The sequence below is a fragment of the Macaca nemestrina genome, chromosome 7 (genome assembly GCF_043159975.1).
Source record: "Macaca nemestrina isolate mMacNem1 chromosome 7, mMacNem.hap1, whole genome shotgun sequence".
NCBI lineage: Eukaryota > Metazoa > Chordata > Mammalia > Primates > Cercopithecidae > Macaca > Macaca nemestrina.
The window spans coordinates 133,652,956-133,673,738 of record NC_092131.1 but is presented as its reverse complement, the minus strand read 5'-3'; the positions used below and the strand labels follow the sequence as shown (position 1 = coordinate 133,673,738).

The window sequence follows — 20,783 nt, the reverse complement described above, 5'->3', positions numbered from 1 at the left end:
CAGGGCTCAGAGTCTCCGCCTCCAGAAGCTGCAGCAAAGGCACAAATGCCAGTTTCTTCCTGGGAGCCCTGGACTCCAGGAAGGGGTCTTCTCTCTCCTGGGACTCGGCGGGGACACCATCAAGCCCCGACTAGAGTTGGACACTTTACACCCTGGGTTGTACTGAAGGCTCCTCACACACCATCTTGGAGGAGGAAGGGAACCCTTCCAAGACGGCCCAACTCAGAGATAGGCACCAGGGCGCGCAGGCTTGGGGCTCGGTACTGCAGGGACACAAGCTTCGGTGCTCTCAGGCTGGGATTCAGTCCTCCCCGCCTGCTGACCTGCTGAGTGACTGGCAAGTCATTCTACCTCAGTGTGTGCCTCAGTTTCCTCACCAGCTGAATGACAGGGCCGTTGGCGAAATCAAGCGGCCAGCGCACAGCCGGTTCCCAGCCTGTGCCAGTTCACCTCCCGCCTTCTGGGGACTTTACAGGTCGGGGAGGGGCCTGGGCTGGGTCTCCAGCCCCACTGCAGGCTCCTCAGGGGCTTGGAGTGAGGCCTCTTAGTGCCAGTTACCCTGGCCAGGAAGGCTCCCCTTTTCTTCCTTCCTTTCCTCTCTCCACCCTCAGCCCCACCCCTTCCGCAGAAGCTGCTGATGCTCCCAAGTCCTCAGGGCTTCGTGCTGCTCCCCTCCCCCACATAGGAGGAAATGGGGGCACGGTGTGAGGCTTCCCTGGCTTCTTCCCCTTGAGATCCCATTTCCCTGTTTGGGGCGTGAGGTTTTTGTCCACAGCTGAGTCTATGGGGCTCTACACCCGAGGTCCGGCCCACAAGTAGGTGTGGCCGCACAGGTGTGCCCTACACAAGGGCCCCCAACCCAGGTGCGAGGGGTTGCTGGCCAGGGGCTGCACTGCCCATAGGAAGGGGGGCATCGTGCCAGTTTGCACACAGGCACAGGGACAGGAGGGGCTGCCTGTGCCCCATTCTCCCCTCCTCTCCCCTTTCCTGACTGCCTGTGTGGAAAGGGTGCTTTTCCCCCAAATCACATCCCCAGAGTCGCCTCTTTACACCTGTTTCTAGACCCACAGAATTTTAGCTGGGGACTCGACTCCTCCCTGTCAGAGTTGGAGGCCCCTGCTCCCTTACCCCGGGGCAGGGATAGAGGAAAGGCTGCCTCTGTGCAGAGGATGGAGAGAAGGGCGTTAAGGAGTCACCTGGGCTCTGGAAGCCTGCAGGTGGCCAGGCCAACACAATCCCACCGAATCCCTCTGCCTGTGGGAAGGTGCTCCAGGAGAGATGAGGTGGCTCCTCGGAGTTAGGCCAGTGTGTGCTGGGGTGCCCTGGCCAACTCCCTCCTCACGTGTGTAGGTGTCCCCAGGGGATGCGGCACAGATGGAAAACATCGGCATGGGGCAATGGCTGCGTGGGGGTTCACGATACAGCAACTCACCACGCTGTGGGGCGCACCGTGTGTGCTACACCTCAGCACAAAAGGGAGAAAAGACAAAAACACCTCCAACACCAACTGCAGCTGTGACCGTTTGCTTTATTCTTGAATCCCGGGTCCCCGTGGCTGGGGGTCCCTTCCCATCCCTGGGCACCACCATGACTTCCTGTGGGTCCCTTCCCTTCTGTCCCCGACTCTGTAGACCCCCCCATGGGAGGGGTCCTAGGTAGGGGAGGCTCCTCCTCCCTCCAAACCAGGGGTCATGCTGTCAAGGCAAAGCCTCTGGACCCAGCACCTTGTAAAGGCTTTGATGAGAGGAGCTCCAGCTTTTGCTCAGGGCCTTTGGCCCCACCACCCAGGAATGCAGGCGCTCAAAGCCTGTGGCCACAGTTCTTCTGGAGCGGGAGCGGGAGACAGAGCTTTGGGTAGAGGAGGGTCGCCTGGAGAGCTGGAATGCCAGGGGAGTTGGCGGTGCCTCTGGCTCCTGGGGGTCAGGCTGGCTCCACACCTCACAGGCCTGAGCCTGGGCAGGGTCTGGAGTGCACATAGCCCCTAGGCAGGGAGAGGGCAGTGACAGGACCAAGCCACTCATCTGTCCCAAAGCTGCCCCCAAGGGGTGTCAGCAACCCCAACCCACTGACCTACTTTGGGACCACAGGCCCATCTAGTGCAAATGAGGTCCAGACAGGAGAAATGCTTTACTCAACAGCCACAGAGGCTGATGTAACCTATGTAATGTAGGGTCAGGGTAGGCCTGAGGGATGAGCCAGGTGGTGGGTGGGCGACACACCAGGTCCCCTCCTGGCCTCTGCCCCACCCAGCCCTCTCCTGCACAGCTACCAGAAGAACAGACCAGCCCCAGCAGGGAGAGTGTGGTCAGGTGCAGAGGAGGGCAGGGGCCCGGATCCTGGCCCAGAAACACTCTAAAACAGAATCCGATCCTGAGATGATCCAAATCAAACAGAAACTTGACGGAAATAGTAGAGTCTGAAAATGATGCACTCTACACACACATATACAAGACACACACACATATGAATCCACGCACACACGAATCCACACACATGCACACGAATCCACGCACACAAGGCACACCCCACTCATGCTCTCAGTCTCCAGTTACACACCCACACCACACCCCCTACCCCTGTATTCAGACACCCTCTATGGCCCACCTCCCACCCAGCAGAGCACCACAGCCTGGTGCCAGGGACTCAGTGCCGACTGCTGACGTGAAGGGTGTAGAAAGCCCAGGGCTCAGGGACGTAGATGACACCCGGGTACTTCTTCCTGAGAACAGGGTCATTCCACAGCCAGGCGACCCAGAGCGCCACCAGCAAGAGGGTCAGCGTGAAGGAGGAGAAGAGGAAAAGGCCGTTGCTGTCCAGGAAGAGGCGCTTGCGCTTCTGGTGCAGGACGAGGGCCAGCATGGCAAAGAAGGTGAAGATGAAGAGGATGAAGATCTGGCCCTCGGTGACCAGGTACCTGGGAAGGCCAGGGGGGAGTGAGGCAGCTGCTGTGGCAACCCCGTCCTGCCTGGCATCCCTCCCTGCGCGCGAGAGCCAGGCTGCCCTCCAGGCAGGCAGGAGCGTCCTCTGGCGCCAGGGCTCAGTGAACCCTGCCGCTCTAAGCCACAGCCCACGGGCAGCATACTGATGGAGCTGGTATAGTTACTGGGTTTTAGATGTGGATTTTGTTGCCAATATTTAAATAACAGAATACCTACAAATGTATATTTCTGGCTTCTCTGGTCACATTAAGTTTGTATTTCCACACAACAAAACCTGACTAGAGGAGAAAGCAACAAACAATTGCCACAACAACGGCAGCGGCCCCCGCGGCAGGACGCCGGGGTGAGGACCCGCAGGAAGCGCTCCGCTAACATCTTTCCCGCTCACTGCAGCTGCCACCCACTCTTTTTAATCCCCAGAGAGCGCACAGATGAGCCCCAGAGGGTCATCTCAGCCACACAGGTGACAGGCCGGGGAGACGGTCTAGAGCTGGCCCAGGAAAGGAGGCCCTTTTCGTTTTGAGGGAGGCCTCCCATCAGAGAAGGGCCCAGTCCTGCCCCCACCCTGTCCTTCCCATGACACCCACAATCCCAGGGTGACCTGTCTCCAGGGCAGAAGTGACAGAGGAGGGCTGGGAGACTGGCAGAGTCCTCTGCGATGGGAAGAAGAGAGAGCCAGAGGGGACAAAGACCCCAGACCAGGTGCCCCTACGCCATCAAACCCCTCAGTCTGTCTTTGGCCTCACCATAGTGCTTTACATTTGACAAAGCCCCTCTGTCCTCAGCATCCTCATCATCCGAGAGGTAGACAGGCAGGTACCATCATTCCCATTTCACAGAGGCGGAACCCGCAGCCCACCACAGGGCTTGGTGTCGGAGGTGGATTGTGCCGGCCCCAGGGCAACACTGGGGTTCTTGAGATGGGGCACACAGCGAGAGGGGCTTGAGGATGGAGAGAGACTGTGCAACCTCGCCCTCTCCTCCCACCTCCCTGCCATACCCAGGCCTGGGCTTCATGGAAACAAAGAGGCCACCACAGGGCATTGTCACAGTCCCCACTAGACACAAGAGGAAGCAGGGGCTCAGAGAGGGCCAGTCTCCCCAGGGCCACACAACAGGTCCATGGGCAAGTACAGAATTTTGCTGCCGTGGCTCACTCCGTGCCCCTGCCTCTGCCCCCATGCTGATGTCTACTCACCAGTAGTACAGGCCACTGGGCGCCACCAGGAGCAGGGCAGGCCCTGGCATCCACCTCTCAGCTTTACAGGCAGTAAAGCAGCCGCTGAAGTACATGAAGAGGATGAGGAAGAAGGGGATGTACCTAGGACAGGAAGGCCAGTGCCTTAGAGGCCTGCTCAGCAGTCCCCATCCCCACCACCTCTGCACCCACACCCACGGGGTCCCACGGAGTGCCACGTCATGGTTTACAAAACGCCTAGCCTGGGTGAGAGGCGCTCCTCTCCACCCGACCTTGCTTGTGCTGGGCGTCAAATATGGGACAGAAACAGAAACAGGAAGGCAAGGCTCATGTGAGTCAGAGGCCCAGAGGCATCCATACTGCCCAGGGCACCTCACTCACTCCGTGGGGGTGGGGGGCGTCTGGGGGGTTGTCTGTCTCATGCACCGCAGACGCCAGCAGCCCAGCCCCACACTAGCCTGGAGACAGAGGCACCTCCCGGGCTGAGGATGGAGGTCCACATGTTAAAAAAGAGAACAGCACCTGCGGGGGCCTCTCGGTGAAGTGCTGCACCCACACTCAGCACACAGCCACACCCCCACCTCAGACACCTCACCCCAAAATACCACCCTCTCCCCTCTCCACATACTGGCTCCCTTTCTCCCACCTGTGCTGACTTGCACCAGTATACCCGCCTGCCTCTTCTCACCCACACCCGCTTCCTGCTGGGGCTCCAGCTCTCTGCTCCTAGCCCCTCCACCCTTTCCCAACCTTCTGTGGGAAAAGGCTCTGGCAAAGGACAGGGAAATATGGCAGGAGGCCTGTCCAGGGACCTTGGACCAGCTGAGCCAGGAGGATTGACATCGCAGAGCCCGAAACAACCTGGAAACACCCGTGCAAGGTGCATGTGCCGTGAGCGCCAACTCAGGTGTGAGCCGGGTCCAGGGCTGGCCCTCACCTCCCAGCTGCACTGCCGCCCTCGGAGCCCTCCGAGCCCTCCTCCCACTGGCCTCAGCTTCTCCTGGCTAAGATGGGAGGCTGGAACAGATGAAGCCTCCCAGCCTGGGCCCGGGATCTCCTGAGGCTGAGGCCACATTTCTGAGGTCTCCCCCTGGGAATTCTGAAGAGGGGGGAGCGCAAACAGCACGCCCCTCCCCAGCCTGATCCAGCTGACTTCCTGCAGCTTCCTCCACTCCCAAAGAGCAGGCCCGACACCGGTGGGGGTCCCTGGCTCCGCCCCCACCCTCCACATTACCATCTGGGGGTTGTTTATCAGGGACGTGTCCTCCTCCCCCACCCTCAGGGCTCAGGCTTGTTGAGGGAGGACCAAAGCCGCTCGCTGCCCTCTGCTGGCCACTGCGGGCACTGAGGGCTGGGCGGGGGCGGCGATGCTGGCGGGAAGCTGGGGCCCCGGGCCTGGGACAGCTGTTGGGTCTCCCCGGCAACCTCCAGGACAACCTCACTGGAGGTTGAGCTCACAGCGCCTTTACAGGGGATGAGACTCAACACATGGAGACCTGCGGCCCAGACAGCCTTGCTCAGTGTGTCCCTGAGGCCAGTGACAGACCTAGCTGGTGGTTGGGGCCCCTGGGATAGACAGATGGGCCCATCACTCACCACATGCAGTGACCCAGGTACTCATCATAATAGTACAGCAGCTCAAAGGAGTCGATCTGAGGCACGGGCAGGGCAGAGTCGGGGGGATGTCGATGTCAGTCCAGGGAGGTGCTGGGGCCCCACGCATCCCCTCTGAACACGCTTCTCCCAGTCCCAGGCCTCCCCCACTGCCTTATTCCCTACCCGGGGACTTGCCCTCTGTTACAGGGGCCCAGGTGGGAGCCAGTCTGTGCACCACTTCCTAAGAACACTTGAGCATTCTAGCTTGGCACAGGCGACGGTGCCCTCACCTAGCAGAATGCCTTTGGTGGAAGGACAGGTGCGGCGAGGGGTGGGGGCCATTTCTTCAGCCTCCCAGGACAGACTGTGCCCCTAGGGCTTACAGGCAGGGAGCAGGAGGTGGCCTCACCAGCGTCTCCGGCTTGAGATTCTTGATGATGGGGTTCTCACGGACAGACAGGTGGTGCTGGTAGCCACTGAAGAGCAGGCGGTGGTTGACAGAGTCGCCCACCAGGTGGATGCTGGCACCCATGATGAAGATGATGATGCTCACATAGGTGATAGAGCGCGGCAGGGTGCGGGGCGACCGCTCGATGAGCTGGGGTTCAGAGTGGGGTTGGCAGCATGACCTCACCTCCGTCACAGTATGTGACACCCTCTACTTCTCCCCTCACACCTGGGGTAGGATGAATGCTTCCGGCTGGAATGTCACTCCAAAAACTGGCTGGTCCCTTTAGCAGGCCAGCTCAGCCTCCAGATCCTCCTGTGACCCCTATGAACCCAGAAGGGACTGGGGAGCAGCACCGCCCCTTCCCACGACTTTACCCAGGGAGGAAAAAGACCAAAGGGCCCAACTCCTTTCCCAAGGTCACACATGACCTGTATGCTGGAGGGGACAGCCCAGCCTTCAATGCAGGAGTCCAGGCTCAGGCCCAGCCCTCCCACTGTCCCTGGCTGTGTCCCTGGGTGGCTGGCCCAGCCTGCTGAAGGCACCTTCTGATTTCTGAATGGTCCCCGCAAACATGAAGAAAATGTCAGGGATGGAGGCAGGTGCTTCTGAAATGCCACTGTTGAACTGAAAACACACCGGAGTTCTGAGATTATACCCCTCCTACTTCTGGAGATTTGAAATATCTTTCTCCAATACAAAATGATGGTGATAGTAAATGGGGATACAGGCTGAGCATCCCTTATCTGAAATGTTTCAGATTTTGGATTTTGGAATATTTGCATATACACAATGAGATATCTTGGGAATGCATATGCAAGTCTAAACATGAAACTCATTTGTTTCATTTTTCTTTGAGACAGGTCTCACTCTGTCACTCAGGCTGGAGTATAGTGGCTCAAGAGATCCTCCCACCTCAGCCCCCAGAGTAGCTGGGACTACAGGTGTGCACCACTGTGCACAACTAATTTTTAAATTTTTTGTAGAGACAGGGTCTCACTATGTTGCTCAGGCTGGTCTCAAACTCCTGGCCTCAAGCGATCCTCCTGCATCAGCCTCCCAAAGTATTGAGATTATAGGTGTGAGCCATCATGCCTGGAAAAATTCATTTATATTTCATATATACCTTATACATACAGCCTGAAGGTAATTTTATATAACACTTTAAATAATTTTGTACATGAAACAAAGTTTAAGTACTTATGTGTAGAATTTTCTCTTTTTTTGAGACGGAGTCTCGCTCCATCGCCCAGGCTGGAGTGCAGTGGTGGAATCTTGGCTCACTGCAACCTCTACCTCCTGAATTCAAGTGATTCTCCTGCCTCAGAGTCCCAAATAGCTGAGACTACAGGTGCACACCACCGCGCCTGGCTAACTTTTTTGTATTTTTAATGGAGACGAGGGTTCGCCATGTTGGCCAGGCTGGTCTCGAACTCCTGACCTCAAGTGATCTGCCTGCCTTGGGCTCCCAAAGTGCTGGGATTACAGGTGTGAGCCACTGTGCTGGCCCTAAGTTTTTTGTATTTTTTTCTTTTTCTTTTTTTTGAGATGGAGTCTCACTCTCTTGCCCAGGCTGGAGTGCAATGGCATGATCTCGGCTGAGAATCAAGTGATTCTCCTGCCTCAGCCTCCCGAGTAGCTGGGACTACAGGTGCCTGCCAGTATGCCCGGCTACTTTTTTTTTGTATTTTTAGTAAAGATGCAGTTTCACCATGTTGGCCAGGCTGGTCTTGAACTCCTGACCTCAAGTGATCCACCCACCTCGGCCTCCCAAAGCACTGGGATTACAGGATCAAACCACCGCGCCCGGCTGAGTTTTCTACTTGTAGTATCATGCCAGTGCTTAAAAAGTTTCAGACTCCTTTGGAGCATTTCAGATTTCAGATTTTTGGATTAGGGATGCTCAACCTATCTATAGTAGTTTTAAAGCCTTTATTGGCAAAGTGCAAAGCCAGCAGTTCCTGCTTGTGCTCCCAGTGACATCTCAGGGCTCTCCAGGGTGGAGGATGGAGTTCAGCGGCTGCTGCTGCCTCTCCTGCCACCTGGCTTCTTCCTCTCTTCCCAGTGGGTCCCTGACCTCTCCCTGGACCCCCAGTCACTCCTGCCTCAGCCTCCCCAAATGTTTTATGGTTTCCCAAGCTCAGCCTTGTCTTCAGGTCCTTCTACCTGAACACCTCTCTGCTTCCCCCGCTGGCACGCCAGGCTGACGCTCAAATCAAAAGCCCTTCCTTGGGGGCGTATTTTTCCATCCCTCCCAGCAACCGGCAGCTCCGCCTCCCCTGGGCCCCAGGCCCTGGACATGCTGCTCTGCCACAGCCTTCACCCCCCAGCAGCAGGCAGGAGCATGCTTGAGTCAGGACACCGGGCCTAGCATCACCTTCCTGCCAGGTGTGCAAAGAATGGGGATGACAGGAGAGAGTGGGGGACCTGGGACAGTACCTTGAGCAAGAGAAAGGGCGTGATGACGTTGTAGGCCATGTGGAAGTAGTCCCCAACGCTGGGCTTGTTGAGTGGAAACCATTCGAGAGGGAATACCAGCTGGGGAGCAAATAGAAGAACGGGCTCACCTGGGCACAGCACCACATGGCCCTCAGGCCTCAAGGGAGTCTGTCCCTAATGCCGCCCACCCCCACCCCTTTCACCCCCCACCCCCATCATGTACACTTAATTCTTTCTGTGATCGCTGGACCTTCTTGGTAGCCCTGGGACAAAGGTTTATCAAGACAGGAAAGCTGAGTCCCAGAGGAGGTAACGGACTTGTCCCCAGACACACAGCAGACGCGATTCCAGGCAAGGCCTGACCCTGTGCCCCTCACCCAGCAGATACCAAATAAATGACCCTGATACCAGCTTGGGAGTCGGTAGGCTTCTCAGGGACTCTGTTCTGACACCAACTTGCTGGGGGACCCTGGGCTAATCCTTCCCTTCCCTGGGCCTCAGTTTCCCCATCGATAACACAAGAGAGGTGGCCCAGAGGGCCTACTTGGACCCTTTGGGTTCTGGCACTCCAAGATCAGTCTCCTGACTGCTAGGCCCTGGTGTGGAGGGACTGCTTCCAAACCAGGTTCAAAGTACACATTAGGAGACAAAGTAGAAAATAAGAATGCTCTCTCTACAAAGTGGCTTCAACTCTTCCTTCCCTACCTTCCCAGAGAGAGGCAGGCAGGCCAGGGCCAGTTCCTCCCTCTGGAATGCTCTCTCTTCTGAGCCCTGGCCTTGTCCAGGCCAGCATGAAAACCCCTATGCAGGGTCAAAGCATTTCACAACCCCCAGACTGTACTCCTAGTCTCTGTTGATTGAAAACACGTGTAATGCCCACAAGTTTCAAGGAAGGATTTAGATGGTTATCTCTTTTAACACAGAAATGCCAATATTGGATAAACTAAACCTGCAGAAATAAAACTCACAATGCAGCAATCTCAATCTCTCTCTCCTTCTCTCTCTCACTCAGTGTGCATGTGTGTATCTCTTTGCCTACATCATATATATACTTGCTAAAATATTCTGTGATAGCAAAATACCAGAAGTAGGCTGACTCTTCAATCAAACAGGACCAGTTGAATCCCTGATAGTACTTCTAAACCATGGAAGGTTAAGCAGCCATTAACAGAAATGACACCTTATATGTGCTGACATGGAGAGAGATCTGTAATATATTCTGGTTTTTTCTTATTTATTTATTGTTTATTGAGATGAGGTCTCCCTATGTCGACCAGGCTGGTCACAAACTCCTGGGCTCAAGTGATCCTCCCACCTTGACCTCCCAAAGTGCTGGGATTATAGGTGTCAGGCACCAAGCCCCATTAATTTTTAAATTATTTGTAAAAGCAGGGTCTTGCTATGTTGCCAGGGCTGGCCTCAAGCGATCCTCCTGCCTTGACCTCCCAAAGTGCTGGAATTACAAGTGTAAGCCACCATGCCCCACCATATGATATATTCTAAAGGAAAACAAGCAGGTTGCAAAAGAAAGTATAAAGCAAAATCTCATCATGGTTAGAAGGGAAAAGGATGTATATAAGTGTTTGTATGAACAGAGAAAAGAGTGAAAGGGATGTTCCCCAAACTGTCAGCAGTGGGACAGGAACGGGGTAGGGAGAGTCTAACACTTCTTTATGTTACAACTATGTTCCATCTATGACATGTTACTTTAATAACTTGTAAATGTTTTTGTTTTTAGTTATTACAAATTTGCAACTATTATGCATACATTTGAAAATCTCTAGCTTATATATGAGCTTTTCAAATGTCTACTCTCCACCAAGTTCTACTTGGGGTTACAGTGGTCACAGTAGCTCTGGGCAGGACGAGGGAAGTGATTTGCCCAACAGGAGACCCTGTTATGCCAGTAGAAGCTGGGTCCTAGTGAGTGAGGCCCACTCCAGGCCTCATCTCTCCCTCTCCCCAGAGCACCAGTTTGATGGGCAGCTTCTCTGGTCCCCAGTATGTGGTTCCTTCATGCTAGAAGAGGGTTCAGAGCAGCCAGTCCAACCAGTCTTCTTGGACAGGAGAGAAATGAAGCCCAGGACAGTGACTTGCCCTAGGTCACACACAAACCCAACCAGATGCCCCAACTCTTGGCTCAATTCCTCTTATTTTTCCACATTTAAAAGGCAACCTTCAAAAAGTCTGCAGGGAGAACCAGCACCCACCATCACTCCCTGACAGCACTGCCAGGACAGCTTCTCTTTACGCCCATCAAGTCTTTGATCCCAGGTAGACAAGCTCGTTATTGAACTGCAATTAGTCAGTCTGCGTGTCATTTAGGAACTTTTTTCTCCTTAAATATTCCAGGTTGCTCTATAGTATCCATAATTTCTGCTTAATGGCCAGGAAACATTCTCTATACTGGACATAGCAAAACTGATTTACCCATTCCCTAATGCTGGACACTCAAGTCACTTCTAAGGTTTGGCTATTATAAACACCACTGCAATGAACATCTTTGAGTTAGAGGACGCAGCTGTCTTCTTGCTGATTATATCCTTATGGACAGATTCTCGGAAGGGTATTACTGGGTCAGCAGGGATGAATATATTCGGATTCTGGATATTTATGTGACAGAGAATTCAACCTCGTCAGGAAGGGTTTCTGGGGCCAGAATGCCTGGGCAGATGCTGGCCTCTGCGCTTGCCTTGAGCCAGTTACTTACTCTCTCTCTCTCTCAAGTTTCCTCATCTGTAAAATTGAGATTAGCAATAGTGTTGATATGAGAATTCAATAAACTGAAACATATCACGAGCTTAGAACAGAGTAAGCATTCGATGTTAGCCACTATTCTAACTTTGCTGTAATTATTATTCATTCAATAAAAATGCATTGAACACTTATTGTGTCAGGCACTATTCTAAGTACTAACCTTGCCCAAGTTGTTACTTATGAATTATTACTGCTTTCCAAAAAGGCTTTGCTTTGTGTTTGTTTTGTTTTTTGAGACAGAGTCTCACCGAGTCGCCCGGGCTGGAGTGCAGTGGTATGATCACGGCTCACTGCAGCCTCGACTTCCCAGGCTCAGGAGATCACTGCAGCCTCGACTTCCCAGGCTCAGGAGATCTTCCCACCTCAGCCCTGAGCAGCTGGGACTACTGGTGCACATCACCACACCCAGCTAATTTACAAATCTTTTGTAGAGACGGTGTCTCACTATATTGCCCTGACTGGTCTCAAACTCCTGGGCTCAAGTGATCTTCCCATCTCAGCTTCCCAAAGTGCTAGGATTATAGGCATTAGCCACCATGCCTGGCCCCAAAAGGTCTTTGCTAATTGGCATGATCACTAGACGTTACAAAGTGCCAGTTTCCGCATTGGATATCATTATTTTTACACATGAATTTGCTGAGTGACCTTTGAAAAGTCACTTCCCCTTTATCTTCCAGTAAACTGAGAGAACAGGCCTGGATGCCTTCATATCTTTTGGCTCTATGACTGTGGCCCCTCAGGCAACTGCCAGCAAGTTGGGTGGGAGGGGTCTGGGGGCCATGAATAGTCACACTGTGCCCCCACTACCAAATAATGACTTGATCCCTGGTGATACCTCACTTAATTTTCTTCACGTTCATCTATTTATTATCTATCATCTATCAATTATCTATCTATCTATCTATCTATCTATCTATCTATCTATCTATCTATCATCCATCCTCCCACTATAAGCAAGGGGCACTGGTGCCCTCCCAGCAGTAATCTCTTCTGTGGAGGCCACCACTGGATACTAAAGGATTAAGTAGCCTTGGAGGGCAGGGGATGGTTTCACTGGATGGCATTAAAAATTACCCACGGCTCAGTCATATATAATATGCAAAATCAGCCTATGTGCTTCAACTCCAGAAAAAATAATACTATCCCAAAGTAATACGGAAGGACGGGTGGTGGGGGGTGGGGGTGGATGGCGGGGGTGCTCCACTTCCTTTCCCATACTCCTTTGTCTGTCTTAGTGATTTGGTTCAACCTGGTTCACCTGCTTCCAGACACAGGCCAGAGGGGGTTACAGTATTACAGTATGACTGTTCAGGACCACCAGTTCCCCCATGGGAGTCGGGGCACAGTATGACTCTTCAGGCCCCCCCACTTGCTGGCAGTTGCCTGACGGGCCAAGTCATAGAGCTAAGGATATGAAGGCATCCAGGCCTATTCTCTCAGTTTACTGGGAGATAAAGGAGAAGTGACTTGTCTAAGGTCACTCGGCAAATTCAAGTCACAATAAGTGTCCTCAGTGCTGGTCGGGGCCCTGTGCACCATTTCACACTCACCATGGCAATGGGGCGCCCAAAGTCCAGAACCCAGTTCTGCAGCGTGAAGTAGAACCAGAGGTCGAGGTGGAAGGGAGCTGTGCGGGCAGCCTCATCAGCGCTGACAGAGCCATGCCTGGGAAGGAACCAGACGAGAGAGGTCAGCTCTTCTCTCCTCCTCCACCAAAATCTTCCCCTGAGATTAGCCACAAAGAGGTCTGGGGACTTGAGGACAGGAGGAGGCACACACAGTTGAGTTCTAGGGATAGGGTTTTGCTGGAAATACTGGGGTCTGGCCCTGCGGTCCAGGGGAAGGTGGACTTCAGCTGCCCCAACCTTAGCTTCCCTGTGATTCAGGAAGGAAACAGCTGAACAGGTGTAACTGCTGGGGTTTCTCCCCTACTGAATGATGGAGGAAATCAAGTAAGGCAAAGATACAGTCATGGTTGAAAAGCATGAAACATGATCATGGATGATGGCAGCTGACCTCAGTTGAACACTTACTGTATTCCAGGCACTACTGTTAGCTGTTTACATATATTATCTCATTTAATCCTCACAGAAACCTTTCAAGGCTGAAATATTACCCCCCATTTTACAAATGAAAAACCTGAGGCCCAAGAGGCTCAGTAAGTTGCTCAAGGTCACACAGCTAAGGATTTGAACCCAAATGATAGGGCTCCTGAGCTTATACTTTTAACCTCCATCCCATAGTTGAGTCCATCATGATGGGTCTATGGGATGGGTGTGTGACCGAGCTGGGCCAATCAGAGCCCTCCAATGAAATAGGCCTTAGAGACTGAAATGGGTAGGGCCTCCTGCTCCCTTGATTCCAGCACTATGAGGAGGTCAGGTTGGGCTGCTGGTACTCCTCTTCTCAGCAGGCCACAGTGGAACCTGAGGAGCCAGCAGAAGCAAGGTGATGTGAGAGACACAGGAAGTGGAGTACCGCCTCACCACACATCTTTGGAGGCCTGTCCCTCTCACTAAACAGTTGGTCATCTGCTGTTTGCAGATGCAGTGAAGTTCCAGGACCAGTGCTGCCTCCTCTGGGAAGCCCTCCCTGATGAAGCTTTTCCCAAAGCCCCACCAGCGCACTGCAGGGAGCACTTCGACGCCAACTCAGTCTGGCATAATGGGGCTGGAATTGTACTCTCCCATCTAGACCCTCGAGAACAGGGGTGACCTTTAAGGTTCTCCCAACTCACCCACCTCCCTAGCAGAGTTCAAATCCTCTTTACAGAGTCCCTGCAATTACTTGCACACCTCCAGGGATAACAGGTGCATGCCACCATGACCAGCTAATTTTTTTTTTTTTGGTAGAGGTGAGGTCTCACTACGTTGCCCAGGCTGGTCTCAAATTCCTGGGCTCAAGTAATCAACCCATATCAGCCATCCATAGTGCTGGGATTACAGCTGTGAGCCACCATGCCCGGCCAACAGCTTGCTATTCTGTTTTTGATTACTAGGCTTATCAGGAGATCAAGTTAGAAAGGGATCAGCGTGGCCTAGGGCAATACACAAAGCTTGCATGAGGGAAGGGAGCCTCAAAGCACAGATGGATGAATCTAACTAGGCAGAAAAGCAGGAGAGCAGGGTAAAGGCCTGGAGGTGGAAGTGAAGAAGGTTCTGCATGGAGCGGAGATGCCTGGCTTACTGGAGCCAGAGAAAGAGAAGGGAGGGGCGGTTGGATCTTCAGACTGTACAGATAACCAGTAACCGTGAGGACTGCTCAGTGGTCTGAGACGAGTGACCAACAGAGGCCCCACCCAGCTCCTTCCTCAGTGGCCATCAGTGTAAGGCCTCAAAAATCAGACAGTGATAACCTCCAGGCCCAGAGAATTTAGGTGGTGAAAGAGATAACAGCCTTCAGTTTCTTGCTCTGATACCTCCAAACTGGGCAAAAAGTAGGATGTTCGGTAAGAGGAATAAAGAGATTTTGAAAGCATGAACACTTAGATGTGTGTATCTGGAAGTTATGCGTACCTAGCACACACTAGAGGCTCGGTGACTACTTCTCTTCCACCTCAGGAAGCACCTCGGCCAATGAGAATCCCTGTCATTAGTCCAGCCTAACTTAGTAGGACAGGAAAAAAAAAAAAAAAAAAAAAAGAGGGGGGACTGGGCCCAGTGGCTCACACCTGTAATCCCAGCACTCTGGGAGGCTAAGGTGGCAGATCACCTGAGGTCAGGAGTTCGAGACCAGCCTGGCCAACAAAGTGAAACCCTGTCTCTATATAAAAATACTAAATTAGCCAGGCGTGGTGGTGCACGCCTGTAATCCCAGCTACTTGGGAGGCTGAGGCAGGAGAATCGCTTAAACCTGGGAGGCGGAGGTTGCAGTGAGCCGAGATTGTACCATTGCACTCCAGCCTGGGCAATAAATGTGAAACTATCTCAAAAAAATAAATAAAATCTAAAAAAAAAAAAAAAAATTTAAATTAACTGGGTATGGTGGCACACATCTGTAGTTCCAGCTACTCAGGAGGCTGAGACAGGATGATCACTTAAGCCTGGAAGGTCGAGGCTGCAGTGAGCTATGACAGTACCACTGCACTTTAGCCTGGGTGACAGAGTAAGAGCGTATCGCCAAAAAAAAAAAAAAAAGCAGGCGCACAGAGTGGATACTCAGCAACCAGCTTGCAAATCAAGATTAGACTGGGCGCAGTGGCTCATGCCTGTAATCCCAGCACTTTGGGCGGCCGAGGTGGGCGGATCAGGAGGTCAGGAGATTGAGACCATCCTGGCTAACACGGTGAAACCCCATCTCTAGTAAAAATACAAAAAATTAGCCAGGCATAGTTGCGGGCGTGGGAGGCTGAGGCAGGAGAATGGCATGAGCCCGGGAGGCAGAGCTTGTAGTATGCCAAGATCGTGCCACTGCACTCCAGTCTGGGCAACACAGCGAGACTCCGTCTCAAAAAAAAAAAAAAAAAAAAAAAAAAAGAAAAGAAAAAAAGAAAGGCAACTAGAAACTCCAAGAAAAACAAAACAAAAGCAACATAAGAAAGCAAATTTAGGCTGGGTGCCGTGGCTCACGCCTGTAATCCCAGCACTTTGGGAGGCCAAGACAGGCAGATCATGAGGTCAGGAGATCGAGACCATCCTGGCTAACACGGTGAAACCCTGTCTCTACTAAAACTTCGAAAAATTAGCCAGGCGTGGCAGCGGGCACCTGTAGTCCCAGCTACTCGGGAGGCTGAGGCAGGAGAATGGCACGAACCTGGGAGGCGGAGCTTGCAGTGAGCCGAGATTGCGCCACTATACTCCAGCCTGGGCAACAGAGCAAGACTCCGTCTAATAAAAAAAAAAAAAAAAAAAAAAAGAAAGCAAATTTAACTGTTAAACATTATTTGGCTCTGTTAGAACAATATTTATTAAATACATGGCTTAAATAACATACACATTATATATTAATTTTCAATGTTTAGAGTCAATCCACAGATAAAACACGGAAGATAATTATGGTTTTAAAGCAGCAGATAATTATAGTCTACTTTGATAACATGAAAACAGAGGACAGAAATTGTAGGAAAGGGTGATGAAAGCTAAAGTTTAGGGTAAGGGATTAATATCCTCTTTTTATTTTTTAGTTTTTGAGACAAGGTCTTGCTCTGCTGCCCAGGCTGGAGTACAGTGGCACAGTCATGGCTCCTTGCAGCCTTGACCTCCCAGGCTCAAGCAATCCTCCCATCTCAGCCTCCTGAGTAGTTGGGGCCACAGAAAGGCATGAGATGCCACACACGGCTAATTTTTTTAAATTTTCATTTTTTTAAAAAGGAATCAAAGGCTGGGCGCAGTGGTTCATGCCTGTAATCCCAGTACTTTGGGAGGTCAATGCGGGTGGATCACCCGAGGTCAGGAAGAGACCAGCCTGGCCAACATGGTGAAACCTCATCTCTAGTAAAAATACAAAAATTAGCTGGGCGTGGTGGCAGGCACCTGTAATCCCAGCTACTCAGGAGGCTGAGGCAGAACTGCTTGAACTCAAGAGGTGGAGGTTGCAGTGAGCCGAGATCGCACCACTGCACTCTAGCCTGGGGGACAAGAGTGAAACTCCGTCTCAAAAAAACAATAAAATAAAATAAAATAAACCAAGAAATAGCAGTTGAGTATAGTTTTTAAGAATGTGGACTTGGCCGGGCACGGTGGCTCACGTCTGTAATCCCAGCATGTTGGGAGGCTGAGGTGGGCAAATCACAAGGTCAGGAGATTGAGACCAGCCTGGCCAACATGGTGAAATGCCATCTCTACTAAAAATACAAAAAATTAGCTGGGCGTGGTGGCAGATGCCTGTAATCCCAGCTACTCAGGACGCTGAGGCAAGAGAATCGCTTGAACCTGGGAGGCGGCGGTTGCAGTGAGCAGAGATCGCGCCACTGCACTCCAGCCTGGGTGACAGTGCGAGGTTCCATCTCAAAAAAAAAAAAAAGAGTGTGGACTTTGGAGTCTATTTGGGTTCATATCCCAGCTCTGCTTCTAACCAGATCTTCAGCAAGTCACTTAACTTCTTGGGCCTCGATGTCCTCATTTGTAAAATGGAGATAATAGTAGATCCTATATCTCCTTTTTTTTTTTGAGACGGAGTCTCGCTTATTGCCCAGGCTGGAGTGGTGCGATCTCGGCTCACCACAACCTCCACCTCCTGGGTTCAAGTAATTCTCCTGCCTCAGCCTCCCAAGCAGCTGGGACTACAAGTGCACGCCACCATGCCTGGCTAATTTTTATATTTTTAGTAGAGACAGGGTTTCTCCATGTTGGTCAGGCTGGTCTTGAACTCCTGACCTCGTGATCCACCCATCTCGGCCTCCCAAAGTGCAGGGATTACAGGCACGAGCCACAGCGCCTGGCCAGTAGATCCTATGTCAAGGGTCGTGGTTTAATTAATATATGCAAAAACTTAAGAGCAGGGCCTGATCCACAGAAAGTGCTACATAGTGTTTGCTATTGTTACAAGCCTATTATTGGAAAATACGAATTTGACTCTGGTAAAAACAGCAAAAAGAAGCTAAGGTGATTGTCTCTGGTGCCAGGGAAGGGTGGGACAGGGATTGCTGCTTTTTAAAACTTGAAGCTTTTGTTATTGGATTTATCATGGGCATTAATTGTAATATTTTTTTTCTTTTTTTTGAGACCGAGTCTCACTGTTGTCCAGGCTGGAGCGCAGTGGTGCAATCTCGGCTCACTACAACCTCCGCCTCCCAGGCTCAAGGGATCCTGGTGCCTCAGCCTCCTAAGTAGCTGGGATTACAGGCATGGGCCACCACACCTGGATAATTTTTGTAATTTTTAGTATGGACGGGGATTCTCCATGTTGGCCAGGCTGGTCTTGAACTCCTGGACTCAAGTGATCAACCCACCTTGGCCTCCCAAAGTGCTGGGATTACAGGCCATGGTGCCCGGCCTAATTATAATACTTTCATTATAATACAAAAACTGGCAACAAAGCAGGTGGAAGCTGGAATGGGTTACCTTAAGAGGCAGTGAGCAAAGCACAGATGCAGCAGAGGAAATCCAAGCATCCTAGGAATTGGAAAGGATGATTCTGCCTACTGTCTTGAGCAGCAATTATACTGGGAATGGGCTGAGGCCATGCAGTGGGGGGCGGAGACAGAGAGTTCATGCCTCACACCACCCCCTTGGGAACACCCTGGTTAGTGGGGAGCTCACACAGGAGAAGAGGGACATCACTCCTTAGCAGCCAAAGTGGAGTTGTAAAAGCAGAGCCCATTCGTCAGAAACCCTGGGTTTAGGCCCTGGTTCTTGCCAGCAAATGACGTAACCTCTCTGGGCCTCCATTTCCCCATCTGTACATTGGAAGTGACATCTGGCAGCTCATTGTCAAGACTGAGTAAGATGCTAGACATGGGAGCCCCACATAGGAGATAAAGTGGTGACCATATCTGAGACCCACAGGCTGTTCCCACTGGGCTGTCACAGTTCCGGGCAGTCAGTGACCCCCAACTTGGCGAGGGTTCAGAACAGAGACATTCCACAGGCAGAAGGGGCTCCCTGGAAGAGGAGAGCTGGCAAATGGGTTGGGTGGAGGCCACAGCAGAAATGAAACCACTGGACACGGTGCGGGGCAGACAGCCCGCGGACTCAGCCAGTCAGGCTCCTCAGACCATCTGAGCCTGTTTCCTCATCAGTAAAATAATACTTAGTTCACAGGCCGAGGAAGACGGGTGAGCTACAGTACGCCGTCTATGGTCAGTACATTGTTTCTAAGTGAAAACGGACACGGTCCACAGCTGCTCAGCCCCCATGTCCTCAGCAGCAGAAAGGAGCCATCCCTTAGTTCAAGCGCTCAGACTTCTCCCTTCATCCAGGTCGTACCAAAAACTTCCTAACAAGGACTTTGCGCATTGCCAGTGCTCAGAAACTTCCCACGACTCCCCAGTGCCTATGGGATAAAGACTATTGCTTAACCTGTCACCTAGGACAGGAGCTAGGGTGAGACAAGCGAGGCCCCCAGGGCCCAATATTTGAGGCGGCACTCACTGTCACGGCTGTGCGCCTACCCCTAAGTTTTGCACTCTAGGCCCTCACTCGAGTCCTAGACTTGCTGCAATTAAAGACCCTTCACAATCAGTCTGCATCCTCCTGTCACTTTCTTTTACAGCTGGAAAGCTCCAACACCACTAAACTCCTTGCCTTTCCCTACTGTTTCCCTGGCCGGAACAGCCTGTCTTCCCTGGGTCCCCTACCAAGTCCTCTGAGACGCAGCTCAAGTGCCACTTCCTCCATGAAGCCCTCCAAGATGACCTCTCACTCCCACAGAGCTGGGCACACCACAGGCGTATAAAGAATGCCTGCTGAATGCAGTGAATGTTTCTGGTCAATAAAACGGGACGAAGGTAGAATGGAGCTCTGCTCGTCCCAACCAGATAAACCAAAAAATGAGAAGGGATCCTCATTCATTCTCTGGACGGGAGCTTCCGCCCTTCTCCGCTGTCTCTTCCATTACATTCGCACATTATTGGGTGCCCCAGGTCAAGCAGAGAGCCTCCTGATTAACTGCAGAATCAAGTCCTACTCAGGGCTGGAAGGACCCCGAGAACGCGGAGGTGGCGCCCGGAACTTGCGGATGAGTTGGGGGCCCGAGTGACTAAGTGTGTGTGTCCCCATCCCCCTGGAGAGCTCTCCCAGCGCAGCGGCTGTCCCGGCGCCCGCCCGGGTCACAGGGGAGCGCGGGAGGGGCGGAAAACCCCAAACTTCGGGCGGGGGCTCCTCCCACCCGAGCAACCGCGAAGCGGGGAGGCAGAGCCTCGCTGGGCCCCGGGCTCCCCAGGGGAAGAAGGAACCGCGGGGGCGCCGCCACCAGGGTAGCGCGCCTCCAAGCTCCCAGCGCTCGACTCCGCCCCGGCTCGCGCCGCACATGAGGTTCCTGCCCCGCAGCCCTAAGAGCGTCATGTGGCGGGGCCCGAGCCCCCAGTGCACAGGCGCGTAACCCGCCCGTTCCCCGCGGCGCGCGCCCACCTGGCCTGCAGGAAGGAGGCGCCCAGCTGCGCGCCCGGGCCGCCTGCCGCTCCCGGGTGCTGCCGCCTCCGCGCCGCCTCCATGACTGCCCCGTGGGCCTCTCGGCCCTGCCTTTCCGAGGAAAAGACCGGTTCAGCTCGGCGGGAACGGCGGATGCCGCCGCAAATTCCCAGCGCGAGGCGGTCCGGGGAAGTCTAGGGCGGACAGGCTGGAGAGCGCGGCCCCCGGGAGGAACGGGCGGGGCGGAGGGGAGGGAGGCGGGGCGGAGGGGAGGGAGGCGGGGCGGAGGGGAGGGAGGCGGGGCGGAGGGGAGGGAGGCGGGGCGGAGGGGAGGGAGGCGGGGCGGAGGGGAGGGAGGCGGGGCGGAGGGGAGGGAGGCGGGGCGGAGGGGAGGGAGG

The 20,783-nt window shown here is 53.2% G+C and overlaps 1 protein-coding gene across 2 annotated transcripts; it reads right to left on the bottom strand.

Annotated features, from left to right (window-relative positions):
* Nucleotides 1-1,508: 1,508 nt before the first annotated feature.
* Nucleotides 1,509-20,620, bottom strand: LOC105488037 (CLN6 transmembrane ER protein). 2 transcript variants are annotated; one of them, XM_011751685.2, is made up of 7 exons: nt 20,386-20,620; nt 12,928-13,042; nt 8,621-8,719; nt 6,143-6,331; nt 5,734-5,789; nt 4,138-4,260; nt 1,509-2,914 (listed from the first exon to the last, which is right to left on the bottom strand). In XM_011751685.2, exons 1-7 carry the CDS (start codon nt 20,466-20,468, stop codon nt 2,644-2,646), a joined length of 936 nt encoding a protein of 311 aa, XP_011749987.1. In that variant the 5' UTR covers nt 20,469-20,620; the 3' UTR covers nt 1,509-2,643. The 2 variants fall into 2 exon arrangements, with proteins under 2 accessions (XP_011749987.1, XP_070957246.1); XM_071101145.1 differs by lacking the exons at nt 8,621-8,719; nt 12,928-13,042; nt 20,386-20,620 and adding an exon at nt 6,727-8,612.
* Nucleotides 20,621-20,783: the final 163 nt, after the last annotated feature.

Bases quoted from the DNA above. Each gene is read 5' to 3' on its own strand.
- LOC105488037 (XM_071101145.1), bottom strand. From the start codon at position 7,029: ATGAAACAAATGAGTTTCATGTTTAGACTTGCATATGCATTCCCAAGA. The intron at 5,790-6,142 runs GTGAGGCCACCT...CCCGTGCCTCAG, and splicing joins ATCTCAAGCCGGAGACGCTG to ATCGACTCCTTTGAGCTGCT. The intron at 4,261-5,733 runs GTGAGTGATGGG...TTCCTGTCCTAG, and splicing joins TACCTGGGTCACTGCATGTG to GTACATCCCCTTCTTCCTCA.